Source organism: Paramisgurnus dabryanus, chromosome 2, assembly GCF_030506205.2.
Source record: "Paramisgurnus dabryanus chromosome 2, PD_genome_1.1, whole genome shotgun sequence".
NCBI lineage: Eukaryota > Metazoa > Chordata > Actinopteri > Cypriniformes > Cobitidae > Paramisgurnus > Paramisgurnus dabryanus.
The window spans coordinates 25,718,682-25,742,858 of NC_133338.1; the positions used below are offsets into that span (position 1 = coordinate 25,718,682).

A 24,177-nucleotide genomic window follows, 5' to 3' on the forward strand; every position below is an offset into this window, starting at 1 on the left:
TAGCTGGTGTAGCAAGCTGGTCTATGTGTGTATTGGTCACTTTTTAAGCTGGACTTAGTTGTTCAGGCTGGAAGACCAGCTGACCAACCAGCTTTGCCAGGCTGGGAGGACCATCTTAAACCAGCTACCAGCTTATGCTGGTCTTAGCTGCTATAGTAAGCTGGTTTATCTGTGTTTTGGTCACTTTTTAAGCTGAATTTTAGCTGGAAGACCATCTAAAACCAGCTACAAATATATGCTGGTCTTGGCTGGATTTTTCAGTAGGGCAATGCTTAAAATACAGTGACTCCTGTTATTACTCAAGAGCTGATTTTCTGTCCATGTTGCTAGTACAAGCATTCCTGGTTCAGATCATTTAATGATTCAGTTATTGTTCATATACCAGCTTATAAAACACAAATCATAACTCTCAAATCATTACTATTTGTTAACATAGCAATAATATAACTGTTCAGAAGAATACACACATTATTTCCATAAGGTGATTTATTTAATAACAAAACTACAGACATGATTTTTTCAGTTATATCAGAGAGCTTCTCCTCTCGATCCAAAACGTTTGATTAGGAGTTTTGTAACCTATTTATGCACAGAACAAACACAAACTCCAAAACAAATTGTTCCATTTGTTTAGGGCCATCAGCAGATTTTACATAAATGGAACAAAATTGTTTGGTGGGCTGCCTCTCCCCCGAGGCACCCTCTCTTCATTACGAAACCTGGGACAATGTGTTGATGACGGTCCTACAAATAGGCAGTGTGTCACAGGTTGTCAAGACTGTTGTCAACATGTCAAGCGAATAACTCGCTCTCGGTTCTCTGACTCAAGATGTTGGGCTCTATTTAAAGATAAAGCTTATACAAAATTAAAATGAGTGAGTAGGGATAAAACATCCTCAGTGTAAAGTCTCTCGGGTTGTTCGACAAATATATCTTTTGTGTGTTTTGTCTTTCATCTGACTGTGCTCTTTACACAAATATCACAATGAAAGCTTGCAATGACAAAGTTCTTTGTACATAAGTCTCCTCAGCTTGGGCATATCCTGTTGACTGAAGCTGAAGGGATGACCCAATGCAAGACACTTGCAGTACTAGAGAAGGCAGAGATACAGAGGTAAATATTATGTTTGAAATGTACATTTTAACATCGTGTAATTGTTTTGTGGCTGTCAAGTACATATATTTGCATTTTGAAAAGAGGGCAGTATGACTTTTCTGTTAAAAATAGTAAATATACATACCTGGAGGACAAATGCCCCACAGTCACTGTCATTATTCTGTCTGCCTACGTTCTGTAAAATGCAAAAAAAAAATAAGACATTTAAATTTAACATCAGTCAATCGCAAGTACAATGTGTGAAGACAGCTTCTAACATGACCAGACTCACCATTTTAAAAAAGCCTTTCCATCCTGTAAGAAAGTCTCTCTTTCCTTTTATAACAGCCTCTGCCTGTAGGTATTTGAAAATATGCTATGGAGAAAAAGTGAAAGAAAAAAAGTTAAATAAATAGTAATAAATATTTGTGTTATCTTACATACAAATGTCATTGCATTTCAGGAACACTCTGACTGAAATATATATACTATATTAGGCCTACAATGGGGCTTTTACCTTGGGGCAGCGACGATTGAGAGTTCGCTGAGAATCAAAGTATGTGATGGATCGCTCTTTAATATCAACCGAAACCAGTGACCAGTGCACTTCTAAATGGATGGGAATCAACAACAAATCCTTCTGGAAGATGTCCACCTAAACACATGTTTGAATTGAATGAAATGAATAAAGCACATCAAGAAAAGTGTCACTTGTGTGCTTTGAGTGCCAGCATAGAGGTATGGCCCAGCAGCACTTTTACACCAAGAATAACAAGGTTACAATCATATAACGTGATTATATTACGCCCTGTATACAGTACTTTTCTACAACAAAATTAAATAACATGTTTATAATTTTCTTACATTCTTGGTCCACCGTTTCACACCATCATAACCTTTGGTCCTTAACTTGTCATAAAAGAAGCTGTTGAAGAAATGCACCTAAAAATGAGCACAGATAGAATTAGATATATTTGAATGGAAATTATATTTTTTCCTGCAACCAACAACAATACAACCACCATAAAAATAAATGACCAAATGTCTGATGTCTAGAATATCTCAATTTCCACTTAAATTTTTGAACCCTTCAGACCAAGCGTGCCGCACAAGCCCTGAAAAGTGAAGCCAAAACTTCTCGATAGCCCCCCAGTGACTCGTCCCAGTATAGGTCATAAACCCCGCCTCCCCATGTTATTCAATGGGACTTGAGACCAATTAAAAAATGTAATTACACTTCAAATTATCTTTGTTCCGAAGCTGGTTTCTGCCATTTACTGTAGTTTTTATCACGCTGATGTAAATTCAAATGTTTGTTTTTAAAATAAGTTTGTGTTTAGTTAGTTATTTAATGATATAAAAACGGTGGTGTCACGTCATGATTGACAGCTGTGATATCGTGTGATATGCCCATTCTGCGAGAGCAAGGGCGGGGTCTTGATTTTTGCGGCTTTACTTCCTGCTCACTACTGCGCATGACTGGTCCCGAAATCGCTACAGCGCAGACTCAAGACCCAAGATGTCAGCGCCATATCGGGACACTGGCGGCTTCACTTTTCACCAATGGAAGAGAGCGAACAGGCGTCGTCCATCTTTTTTTACAGTCTATGCTTCAGACAAATTGAGTCACAATGAGCAAATCTTTAATAATGACTTATTTTCACATGATTTATTTATGATTTACTGAAATCTGATAAAAAATTGTTACACAATGTGTCATACTTCCTCCCTATGACAAATCGCTTTATTGTTTCCTAATCTTTGGATAAAAGCGTCTGCTAAATGCCTAAATGTAAATGTTTAAAGTTGATCAAATTGGCAGTCAATTTTGAGAAAAATCAAGTTAAATATTTGTTTTAAAGTTCCAAAATAAAATCACTGCAAGCATACCTTAAAATCTCTAGTAATACTAACAAATATGGCACATCAAGTCAAAACCAATATCTGTAGGAAAAATCTATGTTCAACTTTTTTCTTTTCTTTTATTGTTTGATTAATATTGAGGCAGGTGGCTTTAAAGGGACACTTCACCCATTTGCATAAATATTTATGTTACATTTCGACTACAAATATAACACACTTTCAATAAAGATTAATGTTTCTACGCGTGAAATGCTCCTTTAAGATCTACTGTAATGTAAGGATCTAATATAATGTTACACATCAGAAATTTTCCCCAACTGTTAACCAAAAACATTCAAGACAATAGATTTTATCTGTGGAATTCTTGTTGAAACTTAACTTTTAAATAACTGTAATTCTGTGTATATTGGGATCACACGCTGAGAGCTTTGTGTGCAGGCTTTGGATGTCTATGATCAGTGAAAGTAACATCTATTTCCTTGTCCCTTCTCTTTAAACATTAATCTCGTCCCGCACTTTCTCTATCTTACTAACTCTTTTAACATCAAGCAAGTCCTGCACTTTACTTTTAATCAAAACGTCAGAGGCGCAAGTGCTTTGCTTGCTTCAGATAGACAAACATCCTTTGTATTAGGTTTAGGATGGTACACCTCTCAAAAAACCTACAAATAAAGATAAATTTAGATGTTAACTTAATATTTGGAGCATTGGGGTCACTAGATGAATGATCAATAATCTTATTTCTATTAAATTTGACCAAAATCTATATTTTTTGTGTCTTTTGCCCGTAGCTCAAATTTAGACTGCGCGCATTCGGACTCATTTAGACAGCAAGGGTTACATATAGGTTATTGTACATGTAACATGTTATATACATCTAACTGTGCAAGATTTTTTGAGGGTTAACTATTGTACAATTATACATAACTTATATGGCAGAAATAACATATATTTTCTGGAAAAGTAGCAACAAACCTTTTCAGGCACTGAATCCATCACAAGGTCTCCATACATGTTCATGACCTTAAGGATCAGATAAAAGATGAGTTTGTAGAGTACATTAGACAGGAATGAAAAGAACAGGATAATAAAAAATTATCAAATGGCAGAAACTGTGGTGTAGTCAGTGTACAACTTTAAAGGGGGTGTTAAAGGAGTAGTCCACTTTAAAGATGGGGTCCATTGACTTTTTATAGTAGGAAAAAAATACTATGGTAAGTCAATGGGCCCCATCTATAGAGTGGACTACTCCTTTAATGCTATTTCATGCATTCTGAGTTATTAACACCAAGCGTGCTGCACAAGCCCTGAAAACTAAAGCCAAAACGTCTCGATCGTCCCCCAGTGACTGATCCTATAGGTCATAAACCCCGCCTCCCCCATGTTACTTAATGGGACTTGAGACCAACTAAAAATTTACTTACACTTCAATTATCTTTTTTCCGAAACTGGTTTCTGTCATTTACTGTCGTTTTAATCACGCTGATGTAAATTCAAGTGTTTGTTATTAAAATAAGTTTGTTTTTTCTTAGTTATTTAATGCTATAAAAACGGTGGCGTCACGTAATGATTGACAGCTGTGATATGCGCATTCTGCAAGAGCGAGGGCGGGGCCTTGATTTTGCGGCTTTACTTTCTGCTCACTACTGCGCATGACTGGTCCCGAAATCGCTACAGCGCAGACTCAAGACCCAAGATGTCAGCGCCATATCGGGACACTGGTGGCTTCACTTTTCACCAATGGAAGAGAGCGAACAGGCGTCGTCCATCTTTTTTTACAGTCTGTGATTAACACAGTAAATGAGTTGTAATCCTTATGCTAAACAAATGCAACATGTCAAAAGAAGCAGTTGAGTATGTGATGGAGTATTTCTATTTCCATTAGGTATCAGTGACCCCATAATCTTTTTATGGGCACTTCCCCAGGAAAAGCACATCCATGCATCAATCAGAGTTTCAGAGGGAGAACAAGGACCCTCATAAGCATTGTTCCTTTGAGTAGAAATCACAGGCTTCACTACACGCAACAATCTTGTTTTATATCAAGACCCAACAATGTCACAAAAGAAGAAGTATGTTTTTGGATGTAAGGAGAACTAAGCCAGCCTTATGGAAACAATAAATATAGTTTGTTTATCCGGGGTAACAGCAGAGTTTTGCGTGTGTGCTTGTTTAATGCTAGAGTTCGTTGAAATGGGGTTGTCCCAACCATGTCAGGAGTCTTAGGCTGTGAGTATAACTACTTCAAATGTCTGTGCTTTGTTGGTAATCGGCGTCTAAGTGCATATAATGTAAACTACACAAACATGTAGTGAATTATAAGTTATCCAGAGATAGTGAGATAATGTTTTGTGTGTGTTGCTTGCTCGTGACTTGCTCCTTCTGCTGGACGTCTCCGGGATTTCGTGCTTTTCTGGAAAGAATCGCTAGAGCTGATCTGTCTTTTATAAATCTAATAAAATTTAAGACTCTTCAAAGATATGAAGGACGTAATACTACTCTATAGGTACACAAAATTAAGCAGAAACAGCGTGTGTTATGTGAGCTTTAAACTAACCTGGTCATTGAGCCAGTTCTGTCCATAGAGGGTAGTAAGGTCATCCATCGTGAGAACATGTCGCTTGTAATTCACCCGGAATCCTTTCACCATGGCTTGTCCTGGTGATCTCTGGTAGGACTGAATTAAATGCTGCACTACTATTTTCCTATGAGCAAATGTTTAATAACAAAACCTTAATAACACAGTAAATAACTTTCCCTTTTAACATACATTAAATATATACTTCATAAATTATGTACTGCACAAAAACAACCAAAAGAAAAAGTATTTAAAGTTGTGCAGACCTGTGAGGCTGGGAAAAGTCTTCATTGAAGATATTCTGTAGTTCCTCAACAATATCATCTGATTGTACAGGAATAAGACTTCCATACTTTTGAAGATATTCATCAAGAAGACCTGAGAAAACAATGAATGCATAAAGTTAGGTCCCACTACAAAGTTAGGGATGTTAGTCTCGAGATGTTAAACAACATGCTGTAAATGTATTCACACAACTATTTGTGCTGTCTGGATCATTTTGAAAATCAGGACTGAAAAAATAACTGGTCTTACAACACGTGCACCAGGAAATAGTAACCCACCTAGGACCAATTTGGACTAAGCACTTCCATCAGTATAGCATAAAACTAAAATGATACAGTTGTGGTAACAGAACAGGAGTTTTTTTGTAAATATTCAAAGCCCAAAGAGCTACCTTGAGCACAAGCCCTTTGCTCTTCTGTGAGGGCCAACTCCATCCTCTGAGGGGCAGGCTTCTCAGGCACAGAATGATATTCCCGGCCTCCACTGACTGCTGATTTTGATAGAGAATCCCCATGATAACCGTTGAAACCACAAAACTGATTTTCTGTGGGAAAAAAAGAAATTTATAGTATGCAGTTTTGACTATAATCTATAAAAAATATTTTTAAAGTTAAAAAAGATATCTTGCCTCTTTGTCTGCCGCTTGTTTTGCCCAAACCTAACCGTAACGATCCCATATTGTTAAATCCCTGCTCTCGTCTCTTGCTGGTATTAAGCCTATAATGGCGCCACCTCCTTGCCCGTCGATACCCTAAGCTGCCAACCCACTGTGCCCTCTGTCTCCAAATTTTCCAATTTTGCACAAGCCGGTTTCGTAGCCGCACACTGGACCGCAGCCTTCTCCAACGCTTCATTCTTTGCTCTCTTAGCCCATGAAGTCGTATCTGTACGGTATTTTCTGGAAAGTCTCTGGCTTGGAATTTGGCAGCCCCATCATGTGATGGAGCCTGGTGTGGATAACTATTAACATGCATGACTTGTGGTTGCGATTCAAATGGCCGTTGCCAGTCTTCCACATCCTCTTTTTCCTCCCATGGAGCACACTCAGAATCGATCTCTTCGTCATCTTGTTCTTCATCCTCTTCCAAATATTCTTCATTCTCATCAAAACCAACCTCTTCATCAACCTCTACCGGTTCTATGTAATCACCGGCCCAGACCCTCTCCTTGTGACCTAATCTGAGGTGTATGGGGCTGGTGGCATTAGGAGGGGAGTTTGGATCCATTAGACCACCTCCCATTCCCCCAACACTGCTGGCTTCCTGGCTCACAGTCAAGGAGAGTTCGCCCTGCCAGCGGTTTTGGGCCAGGCTTCCACCACTGTCTCTCATAGTCCACTGGCAACCTGCTACCTGCGCCAGCTCGCCGCCTGCCGGGGTCGAAGTTTAAAATTGTATAAATCTTGTGTCAAAATGATTTACATTATTAATCTATTTATTTATTTAATCCAAGACCAGTCATCAACCTTATGTTGCATGACAGAGTAAAATACATTAAAAAAATGTGTAGATTATTAGCAGAACAATATAGAATAGAAGCCCGTTTCAGCACGTGCTGTTAGATAGCATGTTCTCTCAACACATTTAAAAACCTGTGTTGATATGCACATATCCTTATACTGAATTGTAAAATGTTGCTCCTAAAGACTAAATCAGCGGACAACATATCTCATACAGATTAATTTATTTTACCTCTTGCATGTCCCATTTTATTAGCTATTTCATGATCTAGCGAAACATGCGTTTGAAGTTTTGCAATAATGACGGACATTATAGGTACATTATTTGGTGGTTTGGTTACTACCTGGCATGTGTACATTGGCTAATTAGCTGGCTAGCTAACAGCTACGTTGCACCCGTGCAATCTTTATAGTCTCTGCGTCAACCCGACACGTCACTCACCTTTTACGTGCAGTTTCAAACAACTATTTGCTACAGTATACGCGCGAGTTTTACTTTATTTATTGCGATTTTTGTACCAATTAACCAAATTCTGCATTGCGAGGTTTTCCCCCTAATCAATGGATACAGTCGCGTCCTTCAGACGACAGGATAAATAGTAACGCGGCGCATAACTGATGACATCACTGGGTGTGAATAATGCTTTTACAGGTTTTTAGAACAAAAATTAAAAGAACCAATACGAGTATTTCTATGTGTCATTTATTTAATATTATATAATATTTAGCTCAGCCCCTGGCTTAATGTATGGTTTTCTTTGTATGCATACTGTAGTTTTGACTGTACCTTCTTAAAGGGAGCATTTTTACATCATTAATACTTTTTTTAAGATTTAAAATAAATATTTGGTGTCCCCAGAGTACGTATGTGAAGTTTAAGTTTAAAATACCATATAGATCATTTATTATAGAATGTTAAAATTGACACTTTGTTGGTGTGAGCAAAAATGTGCAATTTGGGGTGTGTTCTTTTAAATGCAGATGAGCTGATCTCTGCACTAAATGGCAGTGTCATGGTTGGATAGTGCAGCACAGGGGAAGCCAAATTTCAATGAACTATTTTCACATGATTGCAGAGAATGGTTTACCAAAACTAAGTTACTAGGTTGATTTTTTCCCCTAATTTTTAGGTTGATAGAAGCTCTGGGGACCCAATTGTAACACTTAAACATGAAAAAAAGTCTGATTTTCATTATCTGTTCCATTTATTATGTCTGCTTTGTCGAGATAAAAACAGATATTTGCAACTTTTGTTTTTATGGTTTATGAAAAAGATATTCAAATATGCATGAAGACTTTTTTTCATTTAAACAATAAAAAAAATCAACAAAGACAAATTCGCTAGCATATGTAAGAACTTTAATATATTTGAATAATGATAAACCGGATGTAAACTTTATTTGTATTATTGTAGTCTTGACTGTACTTTGACTATGTCTGTTTTGTAAAAATTCAGTGAAATAAAGAAAATGTGTATTTACAAGAAAAATTTGCACACTGACTGGACATAGTATTTTCCTGCTTTTGGTCTGTTAAATGGCAGGATAAACTCTTGTACCTCTCACAACATGACTTTATAAAACTATACTGCTGGATGATGGATACAAGTGTAAAATGAATAAAAAAGCAAAACATTCCAAATTTGAATGAACAGATTGAAGAGAAGCAAAAGAAACAACATAAGGAAAAATAAAAGAAACCTTTTTTTTTTTAAAGTTTTTATTAGTTACAAATTGTTAGTATGTTTGTCGTCAATCTTTTTAGGCCTAGACAGTAGACTAAATGGTTAAATACAGACTACATACTTCAAGATTTACGTCATCAAAAGAATTGAGTCATAACATGATTGGAAGGAAAAACACATTTCCAAAATTGCACCGGTCAGGAATCAGCTATGAGGGCATCTTTGAACTACAGTGCTAATTTCACATTAAGCTATTTCACGTTACAGATGTTTACATGTAGTCAACAACAAACAATATGTCATTATTAACAATAGAAAATTACAAAAATAATTTATTTGCAACTGTATTTATGTGTTGTGATAATTGTTCATGACTCTTTTTTAAGTATATACAGTGCGCTCCATACATATTGGTACAATAAAGGCAAAATTGTTATTTTTTTCTGTGGGGTCAAGAAATGTCTAAACATTAAAAAGTGAATACGAGACAAAAGTACAGAATGTGACTTTTTTTTTTTACCTTTTTTAACATGTACAATTTACCTACTCGACAAATCAACACATTTGGATTTTAACACTTTTATCTAATGTGAGAATATTGAGACAATTGTCTCACAATTGTTAAGTGATGAACTGTCCTGATTCATTAGTTTAGTTTACACAGAAAAAGGCAAAGTATGTATGGTATCAGTTTGATCCATTTGGTGACAGGATAAAAGTCAGGATAAAATGTGGTTGCTTATTGTTGATAAAGCATGTATGGGTTAAAACATAATCAAATGATAATAAAATGTAACATTTTGTACTTTTGCCATTCTACAATTGTATATATTAGGTAATTTATAAGATGATTTCACACAAGCATTTGCATGTGAGTAGGCCTATATGTCTTTTGTGACAAGAAGACCATAAACATCCAGTCAAACCAGAAAGACAGGATCAGAGTGGAAAGCCTGAAAGCGGCACTGAGGGGGAATAGTATCTGTTTTCGTTCTGCTTAGTCTTTGTTTGTAATGATCCGGAGTCGAGCACGAGAGTTCATGTGAACTGAATAGACTAAAACAAAAAATTAAAAATTCCTTTCACACCCATTTAATTTAATTTGTCATTATACGCTTCCTTTGTCGTAATCACATTCTTCATTTCAACATTATTTTGGGGTGTTACAAGTTAATTATTTCCTGTGAAATACACGTGGCTAATTACTTTTAATTATTATAATAATAACAAAACATCTATGAACAGCACATTAATAGGTGAATATTTTAATTAAATTATTTAAACTTGGGGCTGGTTTATAGTTCAATTTCTTTGTAAAAAAATACTATTGTCTAACTAAATAACAATTTTGCAATTGGTTAGTTGCAGATACATACCTACATAATGCTAGATTCCATAGCATTAATTAAACCCATAAACTCTTTACTGGTGATATTAGTGAACATTTCATTTAATAGTAAGGTAGGTGATGTATACTGTAGATCATATTGACAACACAAAACAACGTGAAAAAAATGCATGTCAGAATCAAACCTGAGTCAGTCATTAATATTACCTAACAAGAGGTCAGGAATCGAGCAGGTGGATGGGGGAAGTATTGCATGATGGGCGGAGTGAGGAAACGCACAGAAAGAGGGAAAAACAGAGAGACGTCAGATGCGATCTATAAATCACCTGTAGGTACTTATATAGAAACACACAGACTACTGATATCGAATAGTACGATTAATTAAACTTCAATGTTGTAACACAAGTAAGGATGATCATGCGTTTATGTCTGAACTCTGTAAAATTTAACGACTTATAATGGAAATCTCGTGCCTGGAATGTCGTTAGTGTACAAGCTGGAAAAGTGACTCGACGTCGATCGCTTATTGGTAAGTAAAAGCTTTTCTTTGAACATTTAGTGCAAACAAAAAATCTTATTTTTCACATTGTGGTAAAGTTACTGTAGTTGACAGCGTCGGTATGCTTACTATAGCTTATTATCGTATCTTATTTAATAACAAATATTAATGTTATCAAATAAATGTTATAGTCAAATCAGTATAAAAGTGTAAACGAAAGGTTTGGTCAAAACTAACTATTTGCTATTTTCTTTTTGAAAAACTGTCACTTCCGCTTTGCTGTTATACTTTAACTCATACCTGGGTAGATAGCTAAGCTTACCTTATCTGCTGTCATGGCTGACTTATGAAACAAGGTGAAACCAAAGTGTATTGTATGAATTTTTGCTTTCCAAAGCTGCTTTTCTCTGCCTCTGTAAAAGTTCTTCCTTATTCTGTACAGTCATATTTGTTTATTTATTTTATATAAATCCTTAATAATGACATTACTGTAATAATCATTGCAGTCATGAAAGATTCTTCTGCATGGGCCACGTTTGTACTTTTCTGGTATCTTTTCTTCTAGTATAATTTCTCTTTTTCTTGAAACTTCAGGATCAATAACAATTTAATGCCCTACAAAATCTCACTAGATTTGATATATAACAGATACTTATGACACCAGATTTAATGGTGAAATTAGTAATGTTGTGTTGGCACAGAGCGGAAATTACACAAATATTAATTTGTGACTAACGGATGACATATGACACATTTGATTGTTAATTAAATTTATGTCACATCTTTAAACAAAACATAAGTCATAGATACGGAAAAACATAATTGCCTTGAGCACTGTGTTTCACCTTTCCGTATAGTAATGCTTTATAAATGGCCACAGGCTTAATGCTAGTCCGAGATTAAGACACTTGTTTGTGCTGTCTCAACTGAAAATAACTTGCACTGACAAATCTTAATACATTTGCCAGTGCCATTGATTTGTCTCAAGATACACAACCGAAATGTCTTTTTTTTGGCATGTTTATAAAAAAAAAGAAACCTTTATTGAACTAGTCTTGGGTTTAGCTAACCATTGTCTGTGAAACAGGGCTTAAATTCTTCGAAGGTAGAAATTTATTTGATTAGCATAATGCTATAGGATGCTTTGTCTGATCTTTTAGTACACACCCAGTTTCAGAGGAGGCTCCATATCAAATGTAAACAAAAGCAATGGAGCACTGCTTTATCAGAAAGCGATAAAGTCTGTGGGTACTGCAATACAGACTTTTAACTGTTTATACCATGCATGGGGCTGTTGAATGCTTTATTCTGATTGGTTGAGAAATGTTCCAGAGGTATGCATTATATTTTTAGAAACGCACACCTAACCTGTCAAATGTCTTAAATTAAGCACCAGAGCAATGTCTAAGCAATTTTTGTGGGAACCGTGGTATAAGTGGAACAATTGACTCTGGTCCTTTGAATTATTTGAAAATAATGCACACTCAAGGTGGTAACACCGCAGCCACAAAATTGCTAAGACATTTCTCTGGGGGTTATTTTTAGACATTTGACAGGTTAGGTGCATGTTTATTGAAAAATAATGCATACCTTTGGAACATTTTTCAACCAAACAGAATTTTCAAATAATTCAACGACCCATCGTCAATTATTCCTTACATATTTTAATATTTATTATCAATGTAAAAGTAGCATATTCTTTAAAATGTAACAGATATTTGGGTTATATGATCTGGCTCTATTGAACCCACAATGCATTCATTCCAAGTGCATAAGTTCAGAATTTGGTGAGACTTTACTCAACTGTAGAGCCTTTACATTATACACAGAGTCTACTGTTTTTCTTGTCATTTAGGGTGTGGAGTATGGGTGTGGAGTCTTCAAGAATCATATTTTGATACTCTCGGGTTACCTGCTCAGACAAGCACCCATAGTTTTAGACCTGTCACTTTGAATCCTCCTGAAGCATACTGGCTGATTATTAACTAAAGGTCATGTGTCTGTGTTTTTGTTGTCATGGTTCTTTAAACAAAGGGGTGCAGTGAGACTCTAGTTTTCTTGTGCACACGCTGCGTGTGAAACATTCAGAGGTTGCGGGAGGTTCACAGACTTGCTTAGCAGGCAAAAATAATGATGTTTGAGCAATACTTGCATATTTTAAAATGTGCAGTACAGCATGAAACTGTTTGAAGTGGATTTCCTTGTCAGTTTCCTTAAAAAAGTGCCATGCCTGTGATGCTTTAAAAAAATGGTATTATTACTGTTTAAAGACTATTACTTAAGAGTTTATGAGACTGATCTTTATGAGCTGGTAAATCATTCTCTTTCAGACATGCATGCCAGAAGTCATAGTTCGTCACATACCTTTCTCCACATTGGTATTCACTTGAAAAAGTGGTTCGTTTGGTGTTTTAACCTTCTACCATTCATTCTCATTATTGTATTTCCTATGACTATTTGTTAAAATGCAGGTTATAATTATTCCGCCTTGTTTGGTGCTGTATTTTCCCTCACTTTTGTATCTCATAACTTAGTTTTGGAAAAAATTCAAGCCAGTAATTGGAAGGGCACCCTAAAATTCAAATAGCTTGTAGTTCATATCGTTTGTTTAGCATCACACAGCTCATAGTGTTTGTGTTTTTGCCAGTTGGCTTTAGCTTTACAGCAAATTCTTAAAAGGTGACCATAGCAACCCAATGAGGCCATTAATTGCAAGGAATGGCAAAGTAGGACCTATTTAGACTGGCTACCCTAACTCTAACAGTTAACTGTACACTCTCAGAAAAAAAGGTACAGAAGTTGTCACTGGGACGGTACCTTTTTAAAAGGTCCTAATGTGTACCATTCTGGCACAGACATGTACCTTTAAGGTACCACCTTTCAGGTATTCTTTTTGCAAAGGTACTGCCCAAGTGACAACTTCTAAGGGTTTAAAATATAGGAATGAATAAATCTGTAACTATTGATATATAGACGGTTTCATTGGATGCATGTGCACGGTTACGCATCTGGATGGAACTTAACTTCTGGTCTCTGTTTATTTAATGGTCTGACTGGTGGCTAAACTGAACTCTACACTCTTAGAACGAATGTGTTAAAAACAACACATTAGTGTTGATTCTGGGACGACACACTAAATGCGTTGTCCCAGAATCCACCCATCTCTGTGTTATTATGGAAACAACACATTTTGTGTTACTTTTAACACAACTTGTGTGATATTTTAACACAAAATCAACACAAAATGACACATAATGTGATAAAATTACACATAATGTTTTAAAAACTTAACACACAAAGATGTGTAAAAAATTAACACATCCTTTCTAAGAGTGTAGAACAAATACCTTGTCGAAAATAACAAATGTTTTGGTTTCCTAAAGACGAGGGGAGATGGCGATCATGGATCACCGCTATGTGAAGGGATGTTTTGCAGCCGATCTGTAGATAACATTGTATACATTATATATAGTAGATATTTTACAAAGTAACATTAGCTCAATGTAGTTGATTCGCTTTAGTTATGATTTGAACTAAGGGAATCTACCTTAAGGTAACAAAAAGGACTCTGTTGTTGTTATTGATTCTTTGCAGAGTTTACTGAAAGTTACGTTTGTTCAACAAAAACTGTATACTTATGTTTTTACTGCAGAAACCATATATAACCTTCACTATACACAGTACTGTGCAAAAGGGATCGACAAATAAAAACGTTTTAAAGATTTTTAGTTATCTTTCCTTTAAACGTGTCAGTAGGAATATTAATATAGATTCACATACATTCTTTGCCATTAACTCTTTGTGAGATTTTTGTATGTCTTTGGGGTTTTTGTCCATATACAGTAACATAGGAGTCCATTAGAGTCTTTGTTCATATAACAAAGCCCACACAGACATCTGATCTTACAATCACAGTCAGTGTGGGATTACATAAAAAGACAGAAAAACCGTATGATGCTCACACATTAAAGCAACATTTATAAACAAACATCTTACAATATATTAAAATAACTATCTATTCACATGTCTTTCAAAGAGGCCTACTTAAAGGAAAACACCACCGTTTTTCAATATTTTCCTATGTTCTTACCTAGACAAATGAATACATACCTATCTTTTTTCAATGCGTGCACTTTATCTTTGTACAGCGCATCGTGAATGTGTTGGCATTTATCCTAGCCCCATTCATTCCTTAGGTTCCAAACAGGGATGAATTTAGAAGCCACCAAACACTTCCATGTTTTCCCTATTTAAAGACTGTTACACGAGTAGTTACTCGAGTAAGTATGGTGGCACAAAATAAAACGGGGTGATTTTTTTTAAGCTGATAAAAATTTATGCAAGCTATGTGCTTTTCTGACATACAATATAGTTCTCATTTTTTATCTGCTTTTATCATCTAAGTTGAGGTAAGAACATAGTAAAATATTGAAAAACTGTGGTGTTTAAATCAACAACAGCTATGGTAAAATAGGCTTAAGGTGACTGACTTTTAATGTGAGACACACTATGACGAGAACAAAAGGAGAGTGAGAGGAAAAATATTTTTTGTAATTAATGTGGTAGCTTACATTTTTTACTTGAAACCTCACTGAGTAAATTAGATGAGAATATTCAGATTTTTTGCAACGACTGATAAAGTAGTAATACTTCTTAGTCATAAATGATGTCTGTATAGTATGTCTCACAAAGTGATACACAGCTAGAGAGGTACTTTCTTTTCTTTCATTTCAAACACGCAGGTTTTATTGAGTCACATGTCCTCAGGTCTTGATGTCATTCTGAATTGATTGTAACTTTATTGATCAACAGGGTTGTTGTAATACAGTGAAATTATGATGGATCATGACACTCAGTGGCTGTACCAGATCCTTGCTGAGGTGCAGCTGGAGAGATTTTATTTGAAGCTGCGCGATGGACTCAATGTGACGCGTATTGAACACCTCAATTACGTTAAAGAAGCAGATCTTGAACATATTGGCATTAGTAAACCAGGTTTGTTTTGTTACACAGTTGACTTTTTGATAATCTTGCTGTTTGTTTTAAACTTCTGTGATAAATATGACGATCGTGTTATCGTTTGTATTTTGTTGTTGGTTAAATTATGTTTTTATTTGTCAACAGGACAGCGACGATTATGGGAAGCTGTCAAACAGTATAAAAGCAACGTGCGACCACGATCATGGATGGTCAAAGTAGAGTATTTAACTTCTTTACAACCTGATTTTTTATTTACTTATCACTGATAAGGATATCTGTTAATCATCACTTTAATGTTCCCGTAGGTTTTTAATGGTCGTACCCAGGAGGGAAATGACCAGAATAAGGGTGTTGGACCTGGCCAGGGGCCAGACACAGGACGTGCTCTCCCCTGTCTTATTCAGGACAGTGAACTGGTCTTTGGGGAGAAGCTGGGCTCAGGTTCCTTTGGTGTTGTTAGAAAAGCAGAATGGTTTACACCAACTGGACGAGTGGTGAGTTGATTATTTTCTGACATGGTGGAGATGTAGTCCTAAAGTGAATTGATTTAATAGTATCCTTCAATCAGTTAGTATTGTTCTTTTCTTGTCTTAATAGGTTTGGTTTAATGGTCTGTTTGCTTGCACACTTTGTTTATGCATTTATAATAGCACTGAAAAATACACTAAATTAAAAAAAATATTCTGTTGCTTTTATAATCATTTAAAACTGTTTAAAGTAATGTTTAATGTTAAACCCTAATGCTATGTTTTACCTCTACTCCAGATATAATTGTCTTTGTCCGTTCTATCTATAAAGTCAAAATGTTTAATGTATTATTTTATAATGTCGATCTCTTTCTTTTAAGATTCCCGTAGCAGTGAAAACATTGAGGAGTAACTCATCGAGGTTGGGAGAAATGGTGACAGATTTCCTCCAGGAAGTTACAATCATGCAGTCTCTTGACCACCCCAACATTATACACCTCTATGGTGTTGTCCTTACTCAGCCCCTTAAAATGGTAATTTACTCATTTATATAAAATTAGGCTAATTGGTTTTGAAAGATTATGAATATTTTCAATACATTGCATTTCACTACACGGTTATAATTGAGCTTCAGAATGATTTACCAATAAAGAACAATACATATACATTACATACATGCACACACATCTAAAAAAATAAACGTTACGTAAGGAAAACACTATAAGAAGCATTACACTAAAGAGAAACATAGAGGACACTTCACACAGATGCCACCCGTTAGACTCCGCCCACAAAAAACTTTGTATCTGTATCATGCAAAAGGTCTATTGTACTATAATATTTTAAATATTTTAAATTAAATTCATGAAAACAATTAAGATCAGCAATGTATGAACACAAGCTTAACAATCTTTGTACCACAAATAATCAAACATTGCATTTCCACTCTTTCACATCGCATTGCATTTAACTTTACTTAGTTACAGTAAATGCACTATATACCCAAATATATGATTTATGGCCAAACATACAGTCATTAATAAATCCAGTGTTTTTACACAAGATTACCTTTAATAAAGTGGTCACTGTAAAAACGAGTGTCTATAGATGACTGTCTGACACTGCAGGGGGTTTATGGCACAAAATTCCCAAGTTGCTGTTTTCTGGGTTTTTATCTCTGACGACATTCGGTAGAAGCATAGCCTAGGCTTGTCTGATTGTCAGTGCATTTCATTGCACAACAACTATGTATTTAGGCTAAACAAAAGAAATCACTCTTGCCCTGTGGACAACGGCAGATAGCACATCTTGCCCTCCAGCAGGGCGTTCCCCTAAGAGCGTGACGTCACATGAAAAGTATCAATGACCTACAGAAAAACAAATGATGTAATTACACTTTCTTGTTTATCAGGTAACAGAGCTGGCTCCTCTCGGTTCTTTATACGACACACTGCGTCTGCGGCAGGGATTTTACCCCCTGTTACGACTCTGGCTCTTCAGCACACAGATTGCTGCGGGTATGGAGTATTTAGAGTCCAGGCGGTTCATCCACAGAGATCTTGCTGCACGTAATGTGCTCTTGGCTTCTAAAGAGTTAGTGAAGATCGGAGACTTTGGACTGATGAGGGGCTTGGATCAGGAAAGGGATCACTATGTCATGACGGCGCACAGACGTATTCCCTTTGCATGGTGAGAGGCTAGACATGAAATGCCAGGAAGATCTTGCGTGTTATCGTATGGTCAAAGATACTAAATCCAGTCTCACTTTCTGCAGGTGTGCTCCTGAGAGTTTACGTGTGGGTTCTTTCTCTCATGCCTCTGATGTCTGGATGTTCGGTGTCACGTTATGGGAAATGTTCACTTACTGTGAAGAGCCCTGGTTGGGGCTCTATGGCAAACAGGTATATTTTAGTTTACATGACTAGTATTAACTTGCAATACTAAACAAGTCAATGCAAAGATCAAAGATGCAATGAATGCATTAAAAAATCTAATTAAAATGATCTGTTTTAAGCTGTAGACTAAGAGGTTGTGTGGTGTGTTTGCAGATATTATACAGTGTAGAGCGTGGTGATCGGTTGGAGAGGCCACAAGACTGTCCGCAGGAGATATACTCTGTGATGCGTAAATGTTGGGCCTGTAGTGCTGCTGATCGACCGACCTTCTCACAGCTCACAACCATGGTAGCTGAGGTAAGTGTTTTGCAGAGGCCTAAACGGAAAAAAAATCTAAAAAATGTGTAAAAGATTAACCCAGTAACTAAGTTTTGGTAAACAATTCTCTGACGCATGTGAAAAATAGGTAATTGAAATCTGGCTCCCCTTGTGATGTCAGAAGGGGATTATACCGCCCCTTAATCTGCATTATCCAACCACAGCACTGCCATTTAGTGCAGAGATCAGCTCATTTGCATGTGTAAAAGTGCACACCCAAAAACGGCACATTTTTGCTCACACATACAAAGTGGCAATTTTAACGTGCTTTAATAAATTATCTATATGATTTTTGAGCTAAAACGTATGTGTTTACCTAAAACACATATGTTCTCTGGGGACACCAAAGAATTATTTTACATCTTAAAAAAAGTCTTGTGATATGTCACCTTTAAAACACTTCGGTTAAAGTCCCCATGAAATCAAAATGAAACTTTTTTCCTTTTAGTATAAATATGTTAGGCTTAAAGGAATAGTCTACTCATTTTCAATATTAAAATATGTTATTACCTTAACTAAGAAGAGTTGATACATCCCTCTATCATCTTGAGCTGGGGCGCGCTGCGACACTTCGATAGCATTTAGCTTAGCCCCATTCATTCAATGGTACCACTCAGAGATAAAGTTAGAAGTGACCAAACACATCAACGTTTTTCCTATTTAAGACGAGTAGTTATACGAGCAAGTTTGGTGGTACAAAATAAAATGTAGCGCTTTTCTAAGTGGATTTAAAAGAGGAACTATATTGTATGGCGGAATAGCACTTGTGGGAGTACTTCAACTCGCCTGAAAAATCCGCTCCCCTTCTCCCTCTCATAATGGGAGAGTGTTACTGCACCGAGTCAAAGTACTCCCAAAAGTGCTGTTCCGCCATACAATATAGTTCCCCTTTTAAATCCGCTTAGAAAAGCGCTACGTTTTATTTTGTACCACCAAACTTGCTCGTATAACTACTCGTCTTAAATAGGAAAAACGTTGATGTGTTTGGTCACTTCTAACTTTATCTCTGAGTGGTACCATTGAATGAATGGGGCTAAGCTAAATGCTATCGAAGTGTAGCAGCGCACTCCAGCGCTTACGTGCACGCACTAAGATGATAGAGGGATGAATCAACTCTTCTTAGTTAAGGTAATAACATAGTTTAATATTGAAAATGAGTAGACTATTCCTTTAAGGATATAAATAAACTGTTATGGTAAAAAACGTTGACAAAAATCTCATAAAAAAGATATAAGCATTCAAAACTTACAGTTTGGCATGTGCTCTTAAAGTATAACATTTTTATTATGTCATCCTACACTACAGCTTCTCATTAAATTTCATGTCCAATCAAATACTCTCTATAAATATAATGAAGCTATGTATATAATTGTTTTTATTCTGTAATAAGTTTCATTTTATCTCTGTTCAACTTGTATCTTATTACAACTGTGGTCCTCACAAACTGTCAAATGTAGCTTTGTTGTACTGTGCCATAAACTAAATGCTATTGGTCATTTAAATAAAGGGGGAGGGTCTTCTCCATAGTTCCGGACTGACTTCCTGTTTCATTAAAAACAACATCACCACATAAAATAATGATGCGCAAATAATGATGAATGGCACTTTAGTGGGCCTTTAAATGTTTTTCATGATACATAAAATTATTTTTTGAAGGTGTATTGTTTCAACATATTAATTTATTTTATTAGAAAGCTACAATTTTATTTAAAAAAAGGTGTTTTTTAAGTATATGACTTGGACTATATATATATATATATATATATATATATATATATATGAAGAAAACCAGTCAATAAGATCCCGGAATACATAGGAACTCTTTCAAATCTCTTATCCCAGGGTGAAACCACAAAAAGCCATTTGATAAAATGCCAAGAGAATATTTCTGCAAATTCCAGCCAAGGGTTGACTACACTGCAGTCAGATGATAAAATATAAGAGTTTTAAACTATTATGGATGCTTTTAGTATTAACATAATTCCCATAGTCACAGCTGCCATAGTTTTGATAAGTTTACTATTATTCTAAAATGTAACAATATGTTCATAGTTCATAGTATGTTCCATATTAATACACTGTGCAAACCATAACATGAACAAATTAAATGTCGCCTTTTCACCTCAACCTCTATGTAACATCTTTTAAATTCATTTTTTAGGCACAGCCTATGGAGCTTCGTGCAGTGAAAGAATTTACAGACCCTAGAAAACTCTCTCTACAGCCGAATGATCTAATCACTGTAATAGAACATGGGTAAGAAAGGGGGATAGGAGGAAAGAAACATAAAAATAATTTCTTTAACATTTATATTTTTACTTGTCCTTCTATTTAACCCTTTCTTTAGCTAACATTTTAAATACTTCACCTTATTCTCTACATTGCTAATTTCCTTCCTCATTTTATTTCTTAATGTAGTCAATATTGCGTTAACAGTCATGTTCTGTATTTTCTGTGTTGTTCTGTTATAGGCAGGACATATCTGAGTGGAAGGGGCAAAACCAGAGAACTCTGGGTACTGGCTGGTTCCCTCCAGCATTGGCAGCGCCCTCTCTTACAGCAGTAACTCCTGTGTCCAGTTCTGCTCTGATCTCTCCTCCTGTGCGAGGCAGTCTACATCACGCTGGCCACGGAGATAGTGATCCAGCACGGAGCTGGGGCACCCCAGAACGGTTAAATGAGTAAGTGACACATGAACAGTGGTGGCCGGTGACTTCTTTTTTCGAGGGCGCACGATGCGAAGTTCGTCACAACATGTATGTAGCCCGTCGTGTGTGGTTCGTAATTTCAAAATATGTGTTCTGCGCGTCGAGTGAACCTATGTGCGTCAAAATAGGTGCCTGCTGCAGAGGGTTTATGATAAAAGAGACGCTCGCGTTTGCCAGATACTCCCATAATCTCATGCGTAATCAAAGTTTACTGTTAAAGGAGTGTCTTGCGTGTATTTGGTGAACTTTAGCGTCTCTTTTATCATAAACGGTTTTGACGCGTGCGCAGCAGGCACTTTTTTGACAAAACACGTGATGCAAATGGTTCACATGACGCAACGAACACATTTTTTGAAAGCGCAAGCAACACACATGACACTCCGAAAACACTTATTTTGAATTTCACGAGCCGCCACTGCATATGAAGTTATAAATTCATGAGTCAATGCTAATCTAATAGGACTATTGGACTGAGTATTTTATTTAAACCTTTCCAGCACTGGAAATTGGGGGATTCCATCAACAAAAGTCAAGAATGGATCCAATCTGAAGAAAATGTCAGGTTAGTACTTAAATTCGATTTACACTTCTTAGAAGGACAAAACTGTGCTTGCACAGATTTACGTAAAGGTGTATTTTAGGTTTACAGTTTTTACGGTTTAGTATTTCACAAAATTAAATATAAAAATGTCTTTTAATAACATATATGACATTATATGCAAATTATTAAACCAAATAGTGTGTTCGGGAACCATGACATTGTTTTATCTTAAAATGAAAGGTCTGCATTCGTTAAAGGTGACATAGAATGATTGAAAGGAGTATTTATCCTTGTTCTGTGATGTGACATGTATACAAAAATTTTTTTGTTTGGGTCTGTAATGCCTTAGAAGCTTCCTAAAAACCTCTCTCAGATAGCTCTATTAGGGTGGGGGATTTTAAACAAGTGGTTTTGCACCTATTTGGCTCCCCCTACTGGCTTAACTTGCAATCTCATTACTGATTGGCTGACTTTGCTGCCACTCAAAAAATGTAGCCAATTATTTTAAAGTGGAGGGGCAGTTAGATACCTGTGATGTCATAAGCATCAGTTTTTCAGATTGGGCCGTTTTCTGGCTGACATTTCTAAAAGAGGAATTACTATGAGACTGAGATGTTTAGCATGTTTAGCACTTTTTGTATGTTTGTGAATGCGGGTAGACTACCATTATTCAACAAAGACAAGGTAAAAATGGTTTTTCATTCTCTGTCCCCTTTAGAAATTTCCTATTTCAAATCAATATTTATGTTCCTACCCTTACTTATGAGGTAACTAGCTGTATAATAAGTGGGATAATGAACAGTGTTGAAATAAGCCCAGACAGTGTGATCAAGACTGCCTATACATTATAACTTACTTGTCTCACTTCATTCCTCAGGCATGTCCAAAAGTCTGGAGTCAGTCCTTGGAGACAACAGTGGAGACAATGCCGCTCACCCCGGCCACCGTAGAGCCTTGCCGAACCAAATCCCCCTAGACCCCCGCAGGTTTAGTGACGCTGTTGTCTTCACACCTCCACCCCCACGCCCACCACCCCCCATGCTCAAACGCTTCAAACCCCAAATGATGATTCATGACCGTAGACAAGCAAACCCCGGTGCCTGGGCCCCTCCAACTCATCACTTACAGCTACAGTTCCAACACCAACCTCAGCAGCAGTGTTTTGGGAGCAACAATCTTACCCGGATGAGCCAACTGGCCAAATCGAGCCCTCAGTTAGATGATGACGTGAATAAAGAGAAGGAGCGGTATAAGGAAAAAGATCGAGATAAGGGACCGGAAAGGTACCCACCACAAGTGAATAAGGAGGCACTCATAGCACAGGTATGCATGTTTATTCCGGTATAGTCAACATTTATACTCTCCAATTACATTAAAACATTTTCAATTAATTAGCTGTTTGATTTTTTTTTTTCTTTTAATGTAATGAATGATGGATGCTCGGTAAGGTTCAGGAGGCGGTACATGGAGTGACCAGTGAAGAGGTTCAGAGGGCATTGCATCGCAATGAATGGAATCCTGCGCGGGCAGAGCAACAGCTTAAGGTAACAGAAATAACCAGCGTTTATCCATGCAAATATCCTCTGTTTTGTCTTTGCATTGCTTCAAGTCATTTTTGTCTTTTCCTAACATCATCAGACAGACCAGCTGTTTTACATGAATCAGTGCTCTCGTGAGGAATGTCAAAAACTCCTCGCCCGCTACAACTGGGACCTGCAACTGGCAAGCCGTCACATTATTAGAGTGATCAAAGACCGAGATAGGACCAGAGAGGGATCAGAAAGACGATGAGAAAGAGTTTAACATTCAATCTCTGATTTATAATTAAATGATACTGTTCTTAATATCAATGAATTCTGTCAACAGGCCACAAAAACGGTTGTAGCTAGTGAAAAAGTATCGGTAGTGTCTCTACTGTGCACTTCATGATTAAATTAGAGACATTAAGAGCTGCATGAGGTTCAGTCTCGGGTACAACAACACTGAAATAATGAAAGTATATTAATAGAAGTGTAATGTATAACTTGACTTTTTTTAAGAGAAACCATTATAGTTGTGACATTTAATTAATTGTTTGTTTTCAGATCTGTGTATAAATATGTGTATATATAGACTATTTGTAGCTGTTTAATAAAGTAAACTTTTTATAAAAAAACTTTTTTATTAAGTTTATGATGCGTGCAGAATTCATTTCTACTGCTTTTTATTTGAGTGATGGAAAATTCACTTGACTTATTTGTGGGTATTTTGTAAGTTAAACTTTAAATCATAAAAAAGGCAAATAAAATTTAAAACATGAAGACAAAACACACCTATATGTGTGGCCTTTACACTATAGCACAAACTCCATCCAGGACTATGGGATTGGGAAGGACCAAGGGATGTGAAAGAGCAGTTACTCATGTTCATGGCTGAACAGGTCACCAAGGTGGGGCTGGACTGGGGTGTCAGTCATG

General features: G+C 36.4%; 2 protein-coding genes across 2 annotated transcripts; one reads left to right on the plus strand and one right to left on the minus strand.

Moving 5' to 3' along the window:
• Positions 1–474: 474 nt before the first annotated feature.
• senp3b (SUMO specific peptidase 3b) lies at positions 475–7,879 on the minus strand. Its single transcript, XM_065248841.1, has 11 exons — positions 7,724–7,879; positions 6,451–7,191; positions 6,214–6,366; positions 5,804–5,915; positions 5,517–5,664; positions 3,935–3,982; positions 1,961–2,038; positions 1,614–1,751; positions 1,389–1,472; positions 1,242–1,292; positions 475–1,091 (listed from the first exon to the last, which is right to left on the minus strand). The coding sequence occupies exons 2-11, from the start codon at positions 7,151–7,153 to the stop codon at positions 981–983; spliced, it is 1,626 nt and encodes a 541-aa protein (XP_065104913.1). The 5' UTR covers positions 7,154–7,191; positions 7,724–7,879; the 3' UTR covers positions 475–980.
• Positions 7,880–10,592: 2,713 nt separating this feature from the next.
• tnk1 (tyrosine kinase, non-receptor, 1) lies at positions 10,593–23,875 on the plus strand. Its single transcript, XM_065248877.2, has 14 exons — positions 10,593–10,842; positions 15,625–15,807; positions 15,937–16,007; positions 16,098–16,286; positions 16,640–16,792; positions 17,671–17,948; positions 18,034–18,160; positions 18,308–18,451; positions 20,634–20,728; positions 20,944–21,153; positions 21,678–21,742; positions 22,599–23,044; positions 23,170–23,265; positions 23,360–23,875. The coding sequence occupies exons 2-14, from the start codon at positions 15,648–15,650 to the stop codon at positions 23,510–23,512; spliced, it is 2,187 nt and encodes a 728-aa protein (XP_065104949.1). The 5' UTR covers positions 10,593–10,842; positions 15,625–15,647; the 3' UTR covers positions 23,513–23,875.
• The last annotated feature ends 302 nt before the right edge of the window (positions 23,876–24,177 follow it).